The sequence below is a fragment of the Muntiacus reevesi genome, chromosome 5 (genome assembly GCF_963930625.1).
Source record: "Muntiacus reevesi chromosome 5, mMunRee1.1, whole genome shotgun sequence".
Lineage (NCBI taxonomy): Eukaryota > Metazoa > Chordata > Mammalia > Artiodactyla > Cervidae > Muntiacus > Muntiacus reevesi.
This window is the reverse complement of record NC_089253.1, coordinates 60,325,486-60,345,398: the sequence shown is the minus strand read 5'-3', so window position 1 is coordinate 60,345,398 and position 19,913 is coordinate 60,325,486. Positions and strand designations below refer to the sequence as shown.

Genomic DNA, 19,913 nt, shown 5'->3' with positions numbered 1-19,913 from the left:
AGGTAAGCAACACTCCACTCAGAATTTGCTCTTAAAAAAATCTTACTTTTTACTTGACTATTTACAATGTTTTACTTGGTTAACTACAAAGAGGCCAGCTCTTGTTCCATATATTGAGAGATCTTCCTATAAAAATGAATCACTTGACATAAGACTTGAGAGTTGGTGAATTCATTGTTGGGAGGCCCTACATGGAAAGATTTTTTTGGAAGAGCTATATTTTTTTTAAAGATGTTATTAGAGAACAGGTGGGCCAGATGGCTTCTAAAGTCACAACTCAATGTGCTTATATTCCTATATTTTCAAAATTATTTATGATGTATTTATGAGTCATTTTGTTCTCATCCCTCCTTCTCATTCCCATAGTAGTTGTGTTCCATTAACTTCAAGAGCCCATCCTTATTTTTTATGATTAAACTTTGTGTGTTCTCTAGAAATAGACTCTAACATATAGTACTTTTAAAAGACTAAATTATACTGAGTAAATGCTGCATTTCTCCAGAAAAATGAGCAGGCGGAAGTGTTGGATTTGTAAGGTGTGCAGAGATGAATCTAAGAGACCCCCTTCACAGTAAGTCACATGTAAATTCTATTACCATTTTAATGTATATTTTTCATATGATAAGTAGGGGTATGTGTATTCAACTTGTCAATACATTTTATTCAGAAAGTAAAATTTGCATTTACACATGAGTAATTCCACCAGAAGGGTAATCACGTATTACACTAAAGTTCCATTTTCCTTATTCATGGTTTATACTTGAGAATTCAGCAAGTTAATGTTTTTAGAGAGTCTATTATGAACAAATATTCTTAGATTTTTTTTTTAAGTCCTATAGAGCTAAAACTTTATATGTTAAGATGAGATTCTTTGATCCAAAATATTTATATAGTTCAAGTCCTTTATCTACAAAGTGCCAGACCTTATCCCTGGTTGGAAAAGGTGAGACTGGAGGGATAACCAAATGCTCATCAAGTGTCCAGGTCTCTTCTACATTTTGTCATAACTCAAAACACAGCTGTTTGGATGGGGCAGTGGCTACACTAAGGTGGAAAGTGTAATGCCTGAGGAGGGTAACAAACCATTTGAGTGGATTTGCTCACCTCAAAGAACCCCCAGGTGGAGGATTCCTGTGAGGTTAGCCAGGGAGCCGGACCGTCTGCTTGGAGACTCGGCTGTAGACACACGTCCCCATCACAATCAGAAATCCTGGAGTGCAGGCTCCCGCCCTGAAGTGCCCAAACATCCAAAGATGCTGACCAACTACCACATTTATGGGGAATGGAGAGTTTCTGGTGGTGGGTGGGAGAAGCGGAAAGACCCAAAGCTCAGCATTTCAACTGACCCGCTGACGCTGCTGAACTGTATAGACCTGTGTGAGAAGAAAGAGGAGAAGGCTGGCTTGGGGAGAGCTTCCTTTGGGTCTGCTGATAATTTTCATAAAGCACCGCCATCAATGCTTGCCTTCCTTCTACCTGCCCTGGAGACCCACCATCAGGGAAGGTGAAGGCCAAGGAAACAGAATTCATGTTCCTCAAAAACCAGGAGATAATGGTCACTTGATAAATGCTTTACACTCTTGACTTGACTTAATTTTCATGATAACTTTGTAGATAATAAAACTGAAGCTTGTTAATTTTAATTTAGACTAAGAGCTATTGAGTCCAGCATAGGAATTAGAACCAAGGACTGTCAGACTCCAAACTCTCCTCATTCCTCTCCGCACCGTGTTGCAGCGGCTCAGATGTTCCTGTACGTGTTTGGTACCTGCTCTCTCTCTACCCAGAAGGAGGAGAGAGCACAGAAGTGGAGCAGGTTATCAGAGAATTCGGTAGATGAGGGAACAAATCTGATCAGGATTATTCTGATAAGGGAAAATTGTAGCTATGGAAGAGCATGAAATAGGAAAAACCACAAGCAAAACTGGGATTAAACCAAAACCAAACTTAGCTTCACAACTTTTCCCCTAACCATAATCACCCTAATTGTGATGTATCTCCATAAATCTCATGCTCCTTGGAGGCACAGGAATTCCCCTGCCAACGATCACCAATGCCAAACTCTGAGCTACCCCGAGACAGCAATAGCATCTCCTCCCATGATGAAGGTTGTCTTCTTTCCTACATGACGATTAGGTCTGCTTTACACCTTGCAAACGCTTTTCATCTCACTGGACTGAAAAGGTTATTTTAGGCTTCTGTTTTTAGAGTTCTAATAAGAGAAGAGAACAATGAGTCAGACACCATTTCATGGAAATGTTTGTTGAAAGCGATCTCCACGGCAGTGTACTGTTAAGCCTCAGCAATGATGCAAACAGTCCATCTAGAGCTAGCAAGCGTCATCTGAAGGCTCAGAAAACAAAGGATATTGGACCATTTTAGGACTCTCAGCATTTTCCATTTCCCAGATTACTTTTTTAGCCTCTTTAATCTGCCTTCATTGTGTTAAATACCTGCTAATGCTGATGGCTGTCCCCTCAACACTGAGTACTGAGCTAACTATACCAGGTAACAGCCAATGGGCAGTGCTTGCTGGTATCTGTAGTGGCCTTTGATTAGATGCAGTCATTAAAATGAGGAAAATTAAGAATGTATCATAAACTGAATGGCAATGAATGCATTGAGTATTTTAAAGAGGGGAAATAAAATGACTCACAGGTAAGAACAGTCACTTACCAGTTCACCTCAAAAAGTCCACTAAAATGAGCAGAAATGAAGTCTTGAAGCCAGTATCTTCCATGGATATTTTCAAAACTCTTCTTATACTGTTTGGATCAAATGTAACTTGATATATCATTCAGAGTAATAAAAACTAAAACACTCAATATATTTAAAAAATCCAATAACTGACCAAGAAATATTTATACATTATAAATACAGAGTACTAACCTTATCACATGAATGCAGGCCAATAGGTTTTGTGGATAAACTCTAAGATTCTAGTAAACACATGGGTAAACACATGGCTGGTGGCAGCAGCACAAGACCTACAATCCTTTTTAAAGCATTGGTTCTACTCCTGTTAATCTCAGAAGGAATTACCTTACCCATGGGCATGGCAAACCTCAATGACAGCTGGGGTGTATTTGGTTTTAATGGTAAAAAATTAGAATTTACCAAAACACTCATTGAGAATAATTACATACACTATGGAATGCCCCCTTGTAGATTACTGCATGACCACTGCAAATGATAGTGACGATCAGTGATTATAAATTTACAGCTATAAATTATAATACTACAAATGGTTGCTAAGACAATCGTGAAGACAGAAAAGGCTGATTAAAAGGGTGTGTGTGTGTGTGTATATATATATATATATATATTATACACATATGTATGTGTACATGTATATATACATCCACACATACATGAAGCATGCACATACACACACACAAACACACATACACACATGCTCAGAATGATTACTTCTTGGTTAAAAGCACACAAACATGCCTACAACCAAAATACTAAAAAGAAATACATCAAAACATTAACAATGGCAATTTGGGGTACAGAGACTGTAGATTGTAGAACACTGATTCTTTATCTTTTTAAAATTCATCTTAAAACATCTTATCAGATTTTCAAGTTTATTCTGCTTTTATATTTTTATCATTTAGTAAATGATATTTTTATCACTTAGTAAAAATAAAATGTAAAAGATCACTGGGAAACAAATTTCCATCCAAAACTATACAAAAAGAGAGTACAACTATATTGTGACATTATTTTCAAGATAGCATATTTCTACTTAACAGAAGAAAAAAAAAAAAACGCTTGACAATATTTTAGTGCAATGAGAACCTTTTGCTTCTTTTCAAAGCCTTACTCTGGAAGAGGTATTACAGTGGGCCCAGTCTTTTGAAACATTGATGGCTACAAAATGTGAGTATCATGTGTATGTCATTTGTTAATAACGAGTCAATTTTATGCTTGGAGAAAGGAGGCACTTGATGATGTACATGTTCTGCTCTTCTCACACCCTTCTAAATGGCAACTGCCAGTTAAAACAAGAAACCTGAAAATAGTATGTCGTGTCAACCACTATTATTTTCTTTGGTATTAATTAAAGCAAGATTAGTCACTGTCAATGTTTATTCTTCATGAGTATATGTGTAAAATCTCATGGAAATATGCTTAAATAGTAACACATACTGAAATATATTGCCTTACAGCAGTTTTCTAAAGTTATAATGAAAAAAAAAAACCTGACAATTTGCTGTTCTCAGTGTCTTGAGAAGTAGAATAAATTTGAGTTTTGATGTTCTAAAACTCCTCAAAGTTTGCTTCTAACTTTATCAGTGTCTAACTGAAATGGGACTTTATATAGGTTCATATTTCGTTAAATGTGTCAGCATTCAGATCGTATAAATGGAAATAAGTCCATATTTAGTTACATGTGTCAGCATTCAGATGGCATAAATGGAAATAAGTCCATATTTAGTTATATGTGTCAGCATTCAGGTCATATAAATGGAAATAAGTCCATATTTAGTTACATGTGTCGGCATTCAGATGGCATAAATGGAAGATGACAGCAGTGGGTGTCAGGAAGATAGAGTCAGAGGCTCAACATAGGAAACTGAAGGAGCAGTCAACTGTTTGGTTGGGAAGTTGGGAGGCTGTAGGGAATGATAAGGGACTTCTTAGATGGTGCAGTGGTATAGAATCCACCTGTCAATGCAGGAGATGTGGGTTTGATCCCTGGGTCGGGAAGGTCCCCTGGAGAAGGAAATGGCAACCCACTCCAGTATTCTTCCCTGGAAAACTCCACAGACAGGGGAGACTGGTGGTCTACAGCCCATGGGGTTGCAAAGAGTCAGACACAACTGAGTGACTGATCACACACACACACAGAAGAAATGATAAACACAGAAGACAGGTACAAAGAACAACTAGGGGAAACTCAAAGAAAATTCCTAGGTTTGCTGAACGTGGCAATTTTTTCAAAATGCCATTTGTTCCCCTCAAATGTCTGCCCATGATTTATATCTCTTTTTACCTTAGAGTCACTGTTCGCCTCTCTGTGACTGGTGAATCTGTTCACACCTATTGACTGTGGAAGTGGAGTTGGCTGTGCTTCCAATGTGGGCTTCCCACGTGCTGCTCGTGGTGGAGAATCCACCTGCCGCCAATGCAGGAAACACAAGAGACCTGGGTTCAATCCCTGAGTCGGGACGGTCCCTTGGAGTAGGAAATGCAAATCCACTCCAGTATTCTTGCCAGGGAAACCCCACGGACAGAGGAGCCTGGCGCGCTGCAGTTATTCTGGGCAGGGTACTTCCCGGCCCCAGGGGCCGGCCACGCTCCTCTGACTGCAGGGCCCCACGCGGCCCGGAGACGGCTGTAGCTGCCAGGCCTGCAGGGCCACGGTGCAGGCGCCAGGCCGGCCGCGCCTCCTGGCCCCTCAGCCAGCTGCCCCGGCTCTGGCGCCACGGCCCCGCAGGGCTGGGACCCACCGCTCCGGGCTCCGTCACCCCCTGAGCCCGCCTGATGCAGCAGCCCTGCCTGGTGAGCAGGGAAGCCCGCACCTCCTTTCTCTGATGCCCTCGCCCCCGCCTCTCACTTTTCAGGGGGACCTCACAGCCTGTGATCCAGTTTGCCAGCATGATTGCCGATTTTAAGATAATCTTTCTGGTCAATTTTAGGACACTGGTATAGGAGGAAGAGATAAAGGTGTAAGTTCAGTTGACTACACTGATTAATCCTCTGTTAATAATTTGGAGTTCATTCCCAACCACCAGCAATCCAGATGGTGCAACATTGCCAGATTAATTTCCCTCCTAGAGTTTATTATTCTTCATCTGTAGAATGGTCTGAGGTCATCTCTCCCTTCAGCATTGCTGCGCAGGTTAGATATACATCCCCCGGCTCAATGCCTGATACAGATGAGGCACAAAGTGATTGAGAGTTCCCTGGTGGCTCAGACGGTAAGGCGTCTGCTTACAATGTGGGAGACCCGGGTTCGATCCATGGGTCGGGAAGATCCTCTGGAGGAGGCAATGGCAACCCACTCCAGTATTCATGCCTGGAAAATCCCATGGACGGAGGAGCGTGGTAGGCTACAGCCCACGGGGTCACAAAGAGTCGGACATGACTGAGCGACTTCTCTTTCTTTCTTTCTCTTAGTAATAAAGTGCTTGTTTTGAATATCATTCCTTTTTCTCTGCTGCCTACTCAGAAGTCCAAAATCTCCAACTTGGTTTTCAGCTCTGTACCTTACCCCAGTGCTCTTGCTAACAGGTACCTCCAGCTCTGTCCCTTCACATACATGCTCTTCTGCCCGTGTGATGACTACTCCACCTTCGACATCCATGACGCCTGGTCCAGCTCTGCACTAACCCTTCTCCGCCTCCTTTATCTACTCTGCCCATCCTGAGAGGTAACATTCAACTGCCACTTTCTCCTCTTGGAAAACTCCTGGAAGTATTTTTTTCTCTCTCTTCTATTAGTTAATATCATTATTTACTTTGCTTTTAATTATAGCTATTTTGTGTACTGGGTTTTTTGCCATATCCCCTTTCTCACTAGATTATAAATTCCTAAAAGCACAGATCACTTCTCATTCACCTTTCATCTTTCCTCCCAGAGGCTGAAAGCATACTTTGTACCTAATGGGCATGCAATAAATGTTTAATGAATAAATACAAGGCAAATGCTACTAAGAAAAGATCAAAACACCAAACCATATTGTGTAAGAGTTTCTGTGCCAGTCTTTTCAGCCTTATAAACAAAGTAAATGAAGTTAATTACTTGGAAAAAAAATTTCAAGTGGGATCTTGGCTAGACTTAGCAATTTCGAGATCTAGCATCATGAGGCTAAGTCTAAAGAAAAGACAAGCACAGGGAGACAGCATACTGCTCTTTACAGAAATCACCAAAATAGGGTAGGAATCTTACCAGAAATTGAATTCCTGTGAAATTCACGTACAAACTCAAAAATCACACAATTAAAAGTTGAAAAAACAAATCATTTTCTAAGACATGCAATTACAAAGATAAAACTAAGAATATAAACATTAAATGTGCCAGAGAATAGAGTGTGTTTACTTTAACCAAGGACAGGAATAAAATGCTTCCTCTAGCTAAGACATGCAGATGCCTCCATACAGATTAAAAGACAGTTTCTAACAACATGTAGTTCAGAAATCCACAGGGCAAAGTTTCTTGCAAGGGGCAAATTTTGAGCTGAGATGTAAATGACTCAAATTTTTGTTATTTGATAAAGTTCTGACTCTAAGTATGTTAAAGATAGGGAACAGTTTTAGAAGAAGTAAAGACTAATACTTTGGCCACCTGATGTGAAGAGCTGACTCATTTGAAAAGACCCTGAAGCTGGGAAAGATTGAGGTCAGGAGAAGGGGACGACAGAGGATGAGATGGTTGGATGGCATCACCGACACAATGGACATGAGTTTGGGTAAACTCCAGGAGTTGGTGATGGACAGGAAGGCCTGGCATGCTGCGGTTCACGGGGTCGCAAAGAGTCGGACACGACTGAGTGACTGAACTGAACTGAAAGACTAATGAGTGCTTCTTTCAATGAAGGTGTAGGATTCCTCAGGATTTGCTGTGAAAACTGGTCTCATTAAAAAATCTCCACAATGAATTAAATAGAAAGTACCCTTCAAAAGATGATAGAAAGTTCTTCAAGTTTCCAAACATCAACAATTTTATGGAAAAAAATAAATTATTTTCAAATGGGCATAAAAGTAGTAATAACTTTTTGAATGGGTCAGGAAAAAAATTGTCTGAGCTATTACTCATTGCCCCATAAAAATACCTGAGTATTATCAAAGATTTTTCCTTGAGTGAGGCTGACCTAAAATATGTCATTGCACCCCAAACTATTATCAGAGTGAGAGGCATCACTAAGATGTAAAGTAGAAAGAAAACCGTGTGGGTATTTCTGAAGGCTAAATCAGTAGAACTAGAAAAGACACAGAAATGTACATTTGAAAAGACTAGGGGGCCAATGATCACTTTGCTTTATCAAAGTTTTTATTATTATTTTGATTAAAATGTTAGAAAAGAGTGCAGAAGGCTCATACATATATTTACTGACCAAATCTCAAAAGATGAGGATAGAGGTTTATTTATGTTTATGTTTGAGTAAACATAAATAAAAATAAGTTTAAAACTGCGACTAATGCCCTTGGATGAGTCATTCGATCCAGGCACCAGTGAGAGGCCCAGAGGGTCACCGTGCTCAGCTCATGTGCACCCTCTAGAGGGAGGAGAGAGACAAACAGGCAAGCCAATTAATAGATAAATTAATTCCAGAAAGCAGTTAAGTGCTTTGAAGAAAATAAGCCAGGCTGTATGACAAAGAAAGGCAGGAGTAAGAAGGAAATTCAATGACATGATTAGAGACAAACTGTAGGACGGTGTAAAGCTTTGAGCTAAGAATTGAATGACAAGGAGTGGCCAGTAGCACTGGGGTCAGAGAAACTCGAGCAGAAGACAGGCCCTGAGGTGTGAGTGAGGTTAGCACCTTAAATCAACCAAGAGAAATTTAGTAGCATAGGAGACCAAGGCCTTACAGGCCACATGAACAACTTCAAACAGCAGAGTAATGAGCATTAATGTACTTTTACAAATACCCTTTCGGGGGGGTGCGAGTAGGTGAGGGAGGAAAGGGTATTAAGAGGTACAAACTTCTAGGTATAAAATACGCAAGCTACAAGGATGCAATGTACAACACAGGGACTATTACCAGTATTTTATGATAACTTTATACAGAGTACAATCTATAAAAATATCAAATCATTATGTTTTATCCCTGACAGTAATATAACAAGTCAATTAAAAAGTTAATAAAAGTACCTACTGGTTCTCTTCTGAAGAAAGGAAGCTGAGAGACTAGTTAGAAGGCTATTTCAATAAACCAGCTAGGACTGGAATTCAGTGGGGAAGACAAAAGGAGGAGTAATTAGCATATAGATGTTAATCAAAGCCACAGGGCTATAAGATCACTTAGAGGGAGCGTTCAGAGAGGTAAGCAGAGATCCAGACGTGGAGCTTAGGTGCACAGGAATATTTCCAAATACAGAGATGAGGAGGGCTTTGTGAAGGAGATGGAAAAGAAGGGTCAGGCGGAGTGGAGGGTGACCAGGGCGGCTTATCTTCACTGGAGGCAAAGAAGAGAGCACTTCTGGAGGTGTGCACTGTCTGAGGCTGCAGGGGAGTCAGGGAAGAGGCAGAAGGAAGGGTGACCACAGGGAGTGGCAACATGGAGATCCATGGTGCCCTGATCAGAGCAGTCTGGGGGTTGTTACTGGTTTTACTTGGGAAATAGAGCAGCACATTTGCAGATGACGGCAACCGTTAGTGAGGAAGAAACGGATGGCATAGAACAGTGGGGGGCGCCATTGTAAGGGTGAAGGAGAAACACAAGGTAACCAAGAAAGCAGTTAGGTAGGAGTCACAAAAAAATTGTTTGGCCAACCCAAAAAGGAGCTGGGATCCTTCCTCTCGGGAAGAGAGTTAGAAAGGGCAGGTACCGTGGAGGGGGCTTGGTTGATTTGCTGGAGGGAAGATAAGGGAACCTCCGCCTGATTAAACGTGTGTTCTCAGCTAAGTCTGAGGCAGCAAACGGAGGAGAGGATGAGTTGGCATTTTAAAAGGGTCAATTCAGTTCAGTCGCTCAGTCGTGCCCAACTCTTTGTGACCCCATGGACTGCGGCACACCAGGCTTGCCTGTCCATCACCAACTCCCGGAGTTTGCTCAAACTCATGTCCATCGAGTAGGTGATGCCATCCAACCATCTCATCCTCTGTCGTCCCCTTCTCCTCCTGCCTTCAATCTTATACAGCATCAGGGTCTTTTCTAATAAGTCAGTTCTTCACATCAGGTTGCCAAAGTATTGGAGTTTCATCTTCAGCATCAGTCCTTCCAATGAATATTCAGGACTGATTTCCTTTAGGATTGGCTGGCTGGATCTCCTTGCAATCAAGGGACTCTCAAGAGTCTTCTCCAATACCACAGTTCAAAAGCATCAGTTTAAAAGGGTAGGAAATCGTTTCTTGAGATTCTGGAGAGGCACAATATTAGCGGAAGATAGCAGGATGACTATCACTAAGGGTGATATTGAGTGCCCATCTTAAAATTTTCAGCAATGATTTCAAGCAAGAAAGCACGTTGTGCATTTTTCCTTGGCCTGTTGCCGTTCACTTGGGTACAAACACGAGAATAGACACGTAGTTAAGCACTTTTGGATCAGCCCAAGTTCTGACTCTGAATTAAGATGGCATCAATCTTACTTTTGGTCAGAATCATCCTTAAATGTACTGAATGCTCTCCTCGGTTTCTCACTGGTTACAGCCACCGCAGACAGCCTTGGGAACGCCAGGTGGAAAGTGCAGGCTTATCGTAGGGCTGGAGGCACAGTGGCTGCTCCACACCGTGAAGGCCTGCGCTGCTGGGGAAGCTTCATCACGGCAGAGGGTGGACACTGCAAGTCACTGAGGGACACCGTCGTCCCTCCCTCCCTCAGCTCGCCGCATCTGTGCTGCTCCCTGGGGACCGGCAGTTTCCTACACCATCCTTTATCCTCTGCTTCGCTACCCAGTGTGGTTGCCAACTGTACCCTCCTCAAGCTCATACTCCCGATGCTGCCACGCCCAGCCCTTCCTGCTTGGCACTTCTGTTTTCTTTAACTTCTCATGCAAATCCTCACCTTGTAGGGAAAACAATCAAACAAAACCTGGCCTTTTCTAGACCTTGCTGTTCAGTTAGTACATCTTCTATCTCTCTCTCAATAAACCAAAAGTAGCAACAGTGCCTCCTATAAGCCTCTGGTCTTTAGTGCTTCCCGGATGCTGTATAATTAGAGGCGGTCTCTTTACTTTTCCAAACCTATAGAGAGTCTCTTTAAAATACAGACGCATGAGGGATCCAAAAGCCTGGATGGACCAACATTTTCTTATTGGGACCAACATTTCCTTATCTGCTATGTGTGGCGCAGCAGGTCAGCACAGGGCATGCAAAAGTGAGGGCGCTGCAGTCCTCGTTCTCAAGGGGCTGGCAGGTGAGGGGCGAGGGAGAAGTAACCCAGCAACCAGACAGACCCTGACACACATGGAGATGGAATGAGAGTGAAAATAAGCGTGGGTGATGTGCTGTTTGTCAAATGACAGGAAGTACCTATCCAACCTCCTGGAGGGACAGTGGCTTCAAAGAGATGTTTTTTTCAGAAACTGAGACACCGAACTTGGTCTGAGACCCGTGTACAAAGCCCGCGTAGGCAGCAGCCTGGTGGTCACACGCTAGCTGGCCAGAACAGCAGGGCCCACGTCAGGATGGTGTGCAGGGGTGCCAAGAGGCTGGAGAGGCGGGGACTCACCATGAGAGCAATAGGAGAGGCTGAAGGCTGTGAATAACAGGTCATGGCCAGATGTTTGTCTCAGAGACTTTTCTCTAATAAAAGTGCAGAAAAGACTGAAAGCAGATCAGATGGATGAACTTAGACTTTTTAAGATTAGAGAGTTTACAAATATTCTCCTCAAATCATAAACAAAAGTAACATATAAAAGTAAGCAGAAGATAATGCCATAAATAAAACAGATAGTATCTTTAATATACAAAAAGACCTAGAAATTCAAGAATACACTAACAGTGCAAAAGAAAAGTAGATGAAAGATTTGAAATTCACAGAAAGAAAAGAAATGATCTGGAAAAAAAAAACATGCTTAAGCAGTAATGTTTTTTTTTTTTTTTTTTTTTTGGAGTGGTTTTTGCCATACATTGACATGAATCAGCCATGGATTTACATGTGTTCCCCATCTCCCCTCCCATCTCCCTCTCCATCCCATCCCTCTGGGTCTTCCCAGTGCACCAGCCCTGAGCACTTGTCTCATGCATCCAACCTGGGCTGGTGATCTGTCTCACCCTTGATAGTATACTTGTTTCAATGCTGTTCTCTCAGAACATCCCACCCTCGCCTTCTCCCACAGAGTCTAAAAGTCTGTTCTGTACATCTGTGTCTCTTTTTCTGTTTTGCATATAGGGTTATCGTTACCATCTTTTTAAATTCCATATATATGCATTAACATTTTAAAATACAAATTTAAGTAATTGCAAGTCACTGGTTTTACACAATCTGATTGGATTGGAAGGAGTGAGTAGACATGTCAACACTGCTGTTACAAATGAAAAATAATGAAATCTTTCTGAAAGAAATGTTAGAATAGGTATCAGGAATCTCCAAAAATAATACATCATCAATCTAGTAATTCCACTCTTTCAATTCTAAGGAAATAATTAGAGGTGTAAAGATTTATAATCCAAAATGTTCAATTGTAGTACAGTTACAACATATACAGGGTAAATAATCTAAACGTTCAGTAATGACAACTTGGCTAAATGTAATATAGTGCAGCAGTACCATTGCAACCTTTAAGAGTTCAGTTCAGTTACTGAGAAAGGCTTTCTCATCTCTCCTTGCTTCTCTTTGGAACGCTGCATTCACTGGTATGTCTCTCCTTTTCTCTTTTGCCTTTAGCTGCTCTTCTTTTCTCAGCTATTTGTAAGGCCGCCTCAGACAACCAATGAGTCGGTTCTTTGCATCAGGTGGCCAAAGTATTGAAGTTTCAGCTTCAGCATCAGTCCTTCCAATGAATATTCAGGACTTATTTCCTTTATGATGGACTGGTTGGATCTCCTTGCAGTCCAAGGGACTCTCAAGAGTGTTCTCCAACACCACAGTTCAAAAGCATCAATTTTTCAGCACTCAGTTTTCTTTATGGTCCAACAGTTCAAAAGAATCAATTCTTTGGAACTCAGCCTTCTTTATGGTCCAACTTCACATCCATACATGACTATTGCAAAAACTATAGCTTTGACTACAAGGACCTTTGTTGGCAAAGTAATGCCTCTGCTTTTTAATATGTTGTCTAGGTTGGTGATCGCTTTTCTTCTAAGGAGCAAGTGTCTTTTAATTTTAAGAGTAAACAGGAGAAAAAAAGGAGCAAACAAGAGAAAGTGTTTGCAAGAATGATACAAAATTGCTTTCACTGTAAATGCCAGTAAGGTAATTTGAGAGTGTGTCTATATTTGTGAAGATGAATGAATACTGTTTAAATAGAAAGTTAAACATGAGCAAAAGACTAAAAGAGCAGAAGGAAGTATATCAAGTTGTTAAATTCTCTATTTAAAAACCATTTAATAGTACTTTAAGTTCTTTTGCTATACAATAATACAGCAAAGAGAAGTTAGGAGAAAAACCAGAAATGATTAATGTCATAGAAGTCAAATCAGAGAATTTTAATAAAACAGACTTATTTAAAACTTCATGCAGAGGCTGGTAGAATTATGGAGCTCATTTTCCCTGGTGGTTTATATTAAAAATAAAATGGATTCAATATTGCTTTAGAAACATTTCTGATGGCAGACAGCTGCACAGCTCACTCAGGATTTAATGCATGCCATGAGCCTTGCCGCCTTGCAGAAAATGGTCCTGGGATAGATGGGCCACCATTCTGACCCAGACAAGAGCAATGTCACGTTTCCTTCTTACATCGAGATACCAGCATGTGTCACCTTGTGTATCATGGAAATACTAATTGTGGTGACAAATATATGAAGAACACAATGCTACTGCTAAGTCACTTCAGTCGTGTCCGACTCCGTGCGACCCCATAGACGGCAGCCCACCAGGCTCCCTTGTCCTTGGGATTCTCCAGGCAAGAACACTGGAGTGGGTTGCCACTTCCTTCTCCAACGAATAAAAGTGAAAAGTGAAAGTGAAGCCGCTGAGTCGTGTTCGACTCTTAGCGACCCCATGGACTGCAGCCCACCAGGCTCCTCCGTCCATGGGATTTTCCAGGCAAGAGCACTGGAGTGGGTGCCATTGCCTTCTCCAAAGAACACACTAGGGAGCACCAAAGGCACTGCTCTCATTCTTCAAGGAAAACAGTGTACACTACGTGTGAGATGAACCTAGTTCTTCTACCTTCTGAGTTTAATGAGCAGTTCTGCTGTGTATCCCTGTTACCCTGCTCAAGCAGAATCAAGGTCTCTGCTCAGAATGGAGGAGAATGAGCCACGCAGACCTGCCTCACCTGATTTGGGAGAGGCTTTCCCACCTTGTAATCCTCTTGTTGTAGAATCAGTAGAAAGGCTAAAGTGAGCATCTCAGGTCTGACTTTAATAATAGCTTGGATTCCTGAAACTCTTTTGTACAAATGCATTGTAGGCTGCTTAACTTGCCTAACACAAAAAACTGTCATATCTAAGACAAAATCCTATAAAACATACCCATCATGTGAGCATTTGCTGTACACATCAGTCATATCAGAAATCTCAGACAAGTTCAAGTGGTCCCAGTCAGCTTTCACTAGGTTATGATATAGTAACATATGGTATGCAAACTCCCTGATTTATTACAAGAGAAATGCCTTTCTTGTTCACACTACACAGTGACTGGGGTCAACTGTAGCTCTGGTGCAGGTCTTTACTCTGGCCTTCAGACTAAAGGAGCAGCTCTCCCAGAACGTGTCCTGCTCACAGTGGGGAGAGGAGCAGTGGTGGAACCGCCAGATGGTCCCTGAGCTTTCTGTCTGACCCGCCCATGGCACTGTGCATCGCTGAAACAAGTTCAGTGAGCGAGGCTGATATAAATGGGACATGAAAGTACAATTCTCCTACAAGAAGGGCAGGGATAATTGAGAACAATACCACCATCTACCACATTAAACAGCTATAGAAAAATACATGTGGTTTCATCAGCAGAGGACCTGGGAATATTGAGAATTGTTAAACTACTTGGCTGGCCCCAAAAGACCCTTCCTGGGCTCAATCAGGAGGGAAGTTAAGGAAGACACAGATGCAGGCAAGTTCTAGAATAAACTTTTCACTATAAAATGAAGCTAAACATAAAGACAAACACAAATTCAGAATACTATAACATGGAATCTCATACTGGCTTCCAAATTATCCCCCCACCCCAGCCCATCCACTCAACCCATGCAACCAGCCTGGTGCCTGTCTTTCCAGGGCCTGTAGATTTCATCTGGCAGCTCGTTTTTCCCCTACTCCCCAACTCGTTTATTTTAGGATCCTGTTTTCTGTTCCTAATGAAGCACTCAGTCAAAATTTCTCCAAGTATAAAAAATTGCTTTTTATTTTCTTAAATAGAATTCTAGTTCTTTCAATGCATACTGCAAATTATTGGCTTCCAGCTTTACTTGTTAGGCCAGAAATGGTTTTCTATTTTGATTTGTTCTGTTTCATGATGTGCCTACCCATTCAGCTCTTTCTCCAACAGGAATGCCAATTGCTACATCTGTATTCTCTGAGCCCGCTTTTCTGTGCCTGTGATGAGGTTAGGCACATCTTAAAAGTAAATTGCTGTGAAAATAAACATTCTTGTTTTAAGTTTAAGGTAAAACATATTCCCCAATGGGTAGAAATTTTGAATCCCATATCCTTTCCTGTGTTACATTTTTATATATGCCCTACACCCATCTCATCTGTCCTCTCAATTCAAACATGCTTCTTTTGAACTATCTTCCACCCAATGTTCTGAAGGCTACACTTGCTTCCATAATAATAATGAACTAAACTCTAATTTTGTGTCTTCCTAGGATAGCACATTTCTTGCAGATCACCAACGTTCCTGAACCCTAAAGCTTCCTCAGAAGGCATTATTAAAATCTGTCTCCATTTGAGTTTTTCTCGTGAACACAAAATACCTTAATTGTCCTCTTCATTTTTGTATCTGTGCTAACAAGCAGTAGAATTCAGGAGTCAAGGAGCCCAGTTTCTATGCTAGGAAACTCATTAGATCCACTGTCTCATTGTGAAGATTTAGGAAAATATGATTCTACTCACCATTGCCATTCCCTCTGATAACTATTATTTCTTGTAACAGTTAATGATTTAAGTTATTGTTCATCAAAAGCCTATGTTTCTTCATGTATTCAATGTGCCTACATACCTGTTTCTATCACTATTAACGGAAAGTTACTCCATTATCTGCATTTAGCAATTCAGTTTCTCAGATGTGCCAAGAGACTTCCTAGCCACCAAAAGAAGTTTAATGTTTTTCTCAGAGTGTTCATCTTTAATCTTCACAATACTTGATCTCCTCAAAGATTCTTACTAAAGCGTTAGATTTGTGAAAGCTCACTTAACTCTCTTCTTCAAACACTAGCACCCACAGAATAGTGGCTTAATGGAAAAAGTTCCTCCCACATGTCTGCACTTATCTTCCCACTTCAGAAAAGACCAGAGCACAGGACGGCCATCTCTGGCATCAAGTGTCACTTACTGGTTGTTCTGCACATCCTCACTGTGCTGTTCTAGATTCTGGGATAGTTTCCAAGACCCCATCTGAATTCCAGTCATTGCCTAGTCCTTCATTTCTGGTGTGAACCATAAACCATGAACATGAAGTTGAATTTTTCATTATCCATGTTCTCCCACTTTAGTTGCATATGAGACACATCCCAGACTATACAGCCTGACCACTTTATCATTTTTACATGGATTGGCTATTCTCTTTGCAACCTTAACATACCTGTTTAGCTTTAAACCTTGCTCTTATCCTCTAGTTTGTCTAGAGGTTTTAGATTTTTCATCTCAGTTTCATGATCAGCGCTCTGTACACTGATCCCATTTAAGTCCTGTTTCTGGGTCCCTGTGACCTATCCCAGCCACACTAGTAGGCATCTTGCTCTGAGTTACACAGAATAAAGGGATGAAGGAAGGACCCCACCACTGACTGCTGTTGTCAAAACACGCTTCCGATGCATAGACCTAAGTGAGATGTGGGATGTGTGTGTGTATCATTATATAATATAAAATATATTGTTAAATAATTTGGGGACTCTGATTCAGGCATTAGTTTTAAATTGTACTACATATTGTTCAGACTTTTTTTTATGATTTTGACCCAAGAAAATAAACTGATTTCTTCTCTACTTCTAGATGGTCCGGTGGTCTATGCAGCATACTTAAAAACAGAGCACAGTGATGAGAATATTAAATTTTGGATGGCATGTGAAACCTACAAGAAAACTGCCTCACAGTGGAGCAGGACTTCCAGAGCAAAGAAGCTTTATAAGGTTTACATCCAGCCACAGTCCCCTAGAGAGGTAACCACACCTGACTATGCCAGAAACTGGAAATCAATACCTCCCAGGAAAGCGTTAGTGTCTGTCAAGCACACATATGTGCCAGCAGTCTACACCCAGTACCTCCTATAATGCTATGAAGTCAGTAATGTTAACCTGAGTTTACAGATAAGAAACCTAAGAATCTGAAAGGTTAACTTATTAATACCTTCTCCAGTATCACACAGCAGTTAAGAGGGAAAATTAGGCCTGCCTGGCTCCAAAGCCTCTCCTCGTTAAATTATCTTAATTCTCAGGAAAGTATAAAAAGAAGTCCTTATAAGAAGAGTTGACTCTGCTACAAGGACCTACAGATACACATACCATAGTGCTGACTTCCCTAGTAGGGTGGGCAGAGTCTGGCGCACCCCACCAGGGCTCCTGCTCTGCTTAGTTTAAAACCAGCAGAAGGGTCACACTGTTATTACTGCCCATCACTTACCACTGCAGAAAGAAAATAACAAGTTAGAAGTGAAATAGATACACTGAGACTCCTCCTGGTGGAGAGGGAACCAGGAGTGAAAATTCTGATCATGAGGAAGAGGACAGAGGATGGTTTATGAGATTCCTGTCTCTCAGGAGAGTCCGATATTATTGACTTGTTCCTCAAAACTCTTGTCTGGAAAATATTTGGTTTATTGAAATAACCACTTCTCTCCCCTATTTCTCTACTTCTCTTCACTTTCTTCCCATTTCAGGAGATGTTCAGTTAAATCAACATCTATGACTATTTAAGGAAGGTAAACTTTAAAATAGCACCAACTTCCCTTTCCTTTAAAAGAGGACTCCATCTCATAAACTTCCTTGTTTGCAGAGTCCACTAACAAACCACTTGCATTCGCCTATGTAAGCAGTGGTTTCTGAGATTTCTCTGGTCGTGGGCTTCATGTCTTGTGTGTGTGTGTGTGTGTGTGTGTGTGTGTGTGTTTTAATCTGGGATGTGGAGTTGGATGTTTATTTTTTAAAAAGCAAGGAGCTTATCTCATACAAGTCTTTTAAGATGTCAATGAAAGTGCAGACAAAATTACCCTATTCCACTGAAAAGTACAGCAGGAAATAAACCTTTCCATTCTATTCTCATCTTCAATTATGCCTACTTATGCTTCACATGTAATTTCACTCTGCAGATTAACATTGACAGTTCAACAAGAGAAGCTATCATCAAAAATATTCAAGAACCCACTCAAGCGTGTTTTGAAGAGGCTCAAAAAATAGTGTACATGCACATGGAAAGGGATTCCTATCCCAGGTTTCTGAAGTCAGAAATGTACCAGAAACTTCTGAAGACTATTCAAGCCAACAACAATTCTTGACCACCACTCAAAAGTTTAAACTGAAGATGGTATACAGAAAGTGTTGGTTTTGTTCTTCTCATATAAAACTAAATAAATAAAATCAGAAATAGAGTAGAAAAGAAATAGAAGAAATCAAGCCATAAATTGATTTCTGGTTCTCAAATAGAAACAGATGGACTACAGAACTCTTACAACATGAATAATACAATTTATGGCATACCTATGTAGCTCACTTGATATATATGGAGAAGGAAGGTCTTTCTTCATAAACAACATATGTAACATAAATATATAAATGTGAACAAGGGATTTTACTGTACAAATCAACTAAATGATAAAGTTTTTACTGTACAAATCAACTAAGTGGATTTTTTAATTAATGAAATTTTGCTGTCATAACGCACAGATAGTTCAGTTCTTTAAAAATTATAGCTATAAGAGTTGTGTCTCTAGCATGAATGTATTCTTTAAACAGAGTGCTTGTGGTAACTTTATTAATAACTAGTAGACAAACCTGGTACTCAGAGTATAATCAATGGTATTATATCATGAGCAATATAAAAAGATGTGTTCTTTAAAGATATTTTAAAATTTTCCTGCTATTATGTGCATAACTCTACTTCTATATCATACAGATCTTCTACATGTGAAAAATTCCAAATGAGTCTAAGCTATTTAAATGAATTTCCTCATTTATTTCTGTACTTATATTGCTATGGGATAGGAAATTTGGTTCCTATATTTTGAGATTTTTCTTCTCACAGTGTGAATCTATCACAATCCTGAAAATCAATAAATACAAATATAAACTAAAAACTTTATAAGTATGCTATTTTTTTCAAAGACATGATCAAGTTATTTTTCCAGTTAAAAGACTGTTTTATCTGCCCTGTTATAGAAGCTTCTTAGACTCCGTCAGGAGATTCCAGAGAAAGAACTCATATGTCTGTTTGACTTGCTTTGTTCAGCACATAGCAAAAGGATACATGTGCCATAGGAATGGATTAACATTCTTTACTTTTGATCGAGAATAAGTTCCTTAATATATTTAATACCATTATTCCAAAGAACTAACTGTAGGAAAGTTTTGATTGAGATTTTTAGCTTTAGTAGGAAAAGTATTTCTCAGGTCTCAAATTCGACTGCAATAGCATTTATTTTAAAATGCCTATAAACCTAAGCTGTATCACATGAAAGTAAGGATTAACTGGAATCATTCTCATTAAACAAAGAATTATTATAACATAGAATCAATATTTAGGAGTTCATTTCTTTTTTATTATTTTTTAAAATTTATTTATTTTAATTGTAGGCTAATTACTTTACAATACTGTGGTGGTTTTTGCCATACATTGACATGAATCAGCCACGGGTGAACCATGTGTCCCCCATCCTGAACCCACCACCCACCTCCCTCCCCATCCCATTTCTCTGGGTCATTTCAGTGCATCGGCATTGAGTGCCCTGCTTCATGCATTGAACTTGGACTGGTCATCTATT

The 19,913-nt window shown here is 40.4% G+C and overlaps 1 protein-coding gene across 1 annotated transcript; it reads left to right on the top strand.

The window, feature by feature from the left end:
• The first annotated feature begins 506 nt into the window (after positions 1–506).
• On the top strand, positions 507–18,632 carry RGS13 (regulator of G protein signaling 13). Its single transcript, XM_065938145.1, has 4 exons — positions 507–571; positions 3,827–3,888; positions 16,934–17,100; positions 18,246–18,632. The coding sequence occupies exons 1-4, from the start codon at positions 507–509 to the stop codon at positions 18,429–18,431; spliced, it is 480 nt and encodes a 159-aa protein (XP_065794217.1). The 3' UTR covers positions 18,432–18,632.
• The last annotated feature ends 1,281 nt before the right edge of the window (positions 18,633–19,913 follow it).

Coding starts and splice junctions, on each gene's coding strand:
- RGS13 (XM_065938145.1), top strand. CDS start 507: ATGAGCAGGCGGAAGTGTTGGATTTGTAAGGTGTGCAGAGATGAATCT. Junction 572..3,826: donor TCTAAGAGACCCCCTTCACA/GTAAGTCACATG, acceptor TTCTTTTCAAAG/CCTTACTCTGGAAGAGGTAT. Junction 17,101..18,245: donor AGCCACAGTCCCCTAGAGAG/GTAACCACACCT, acceptor TTCACTCTGCAG/ATTAACATTGACAGTTCAAC.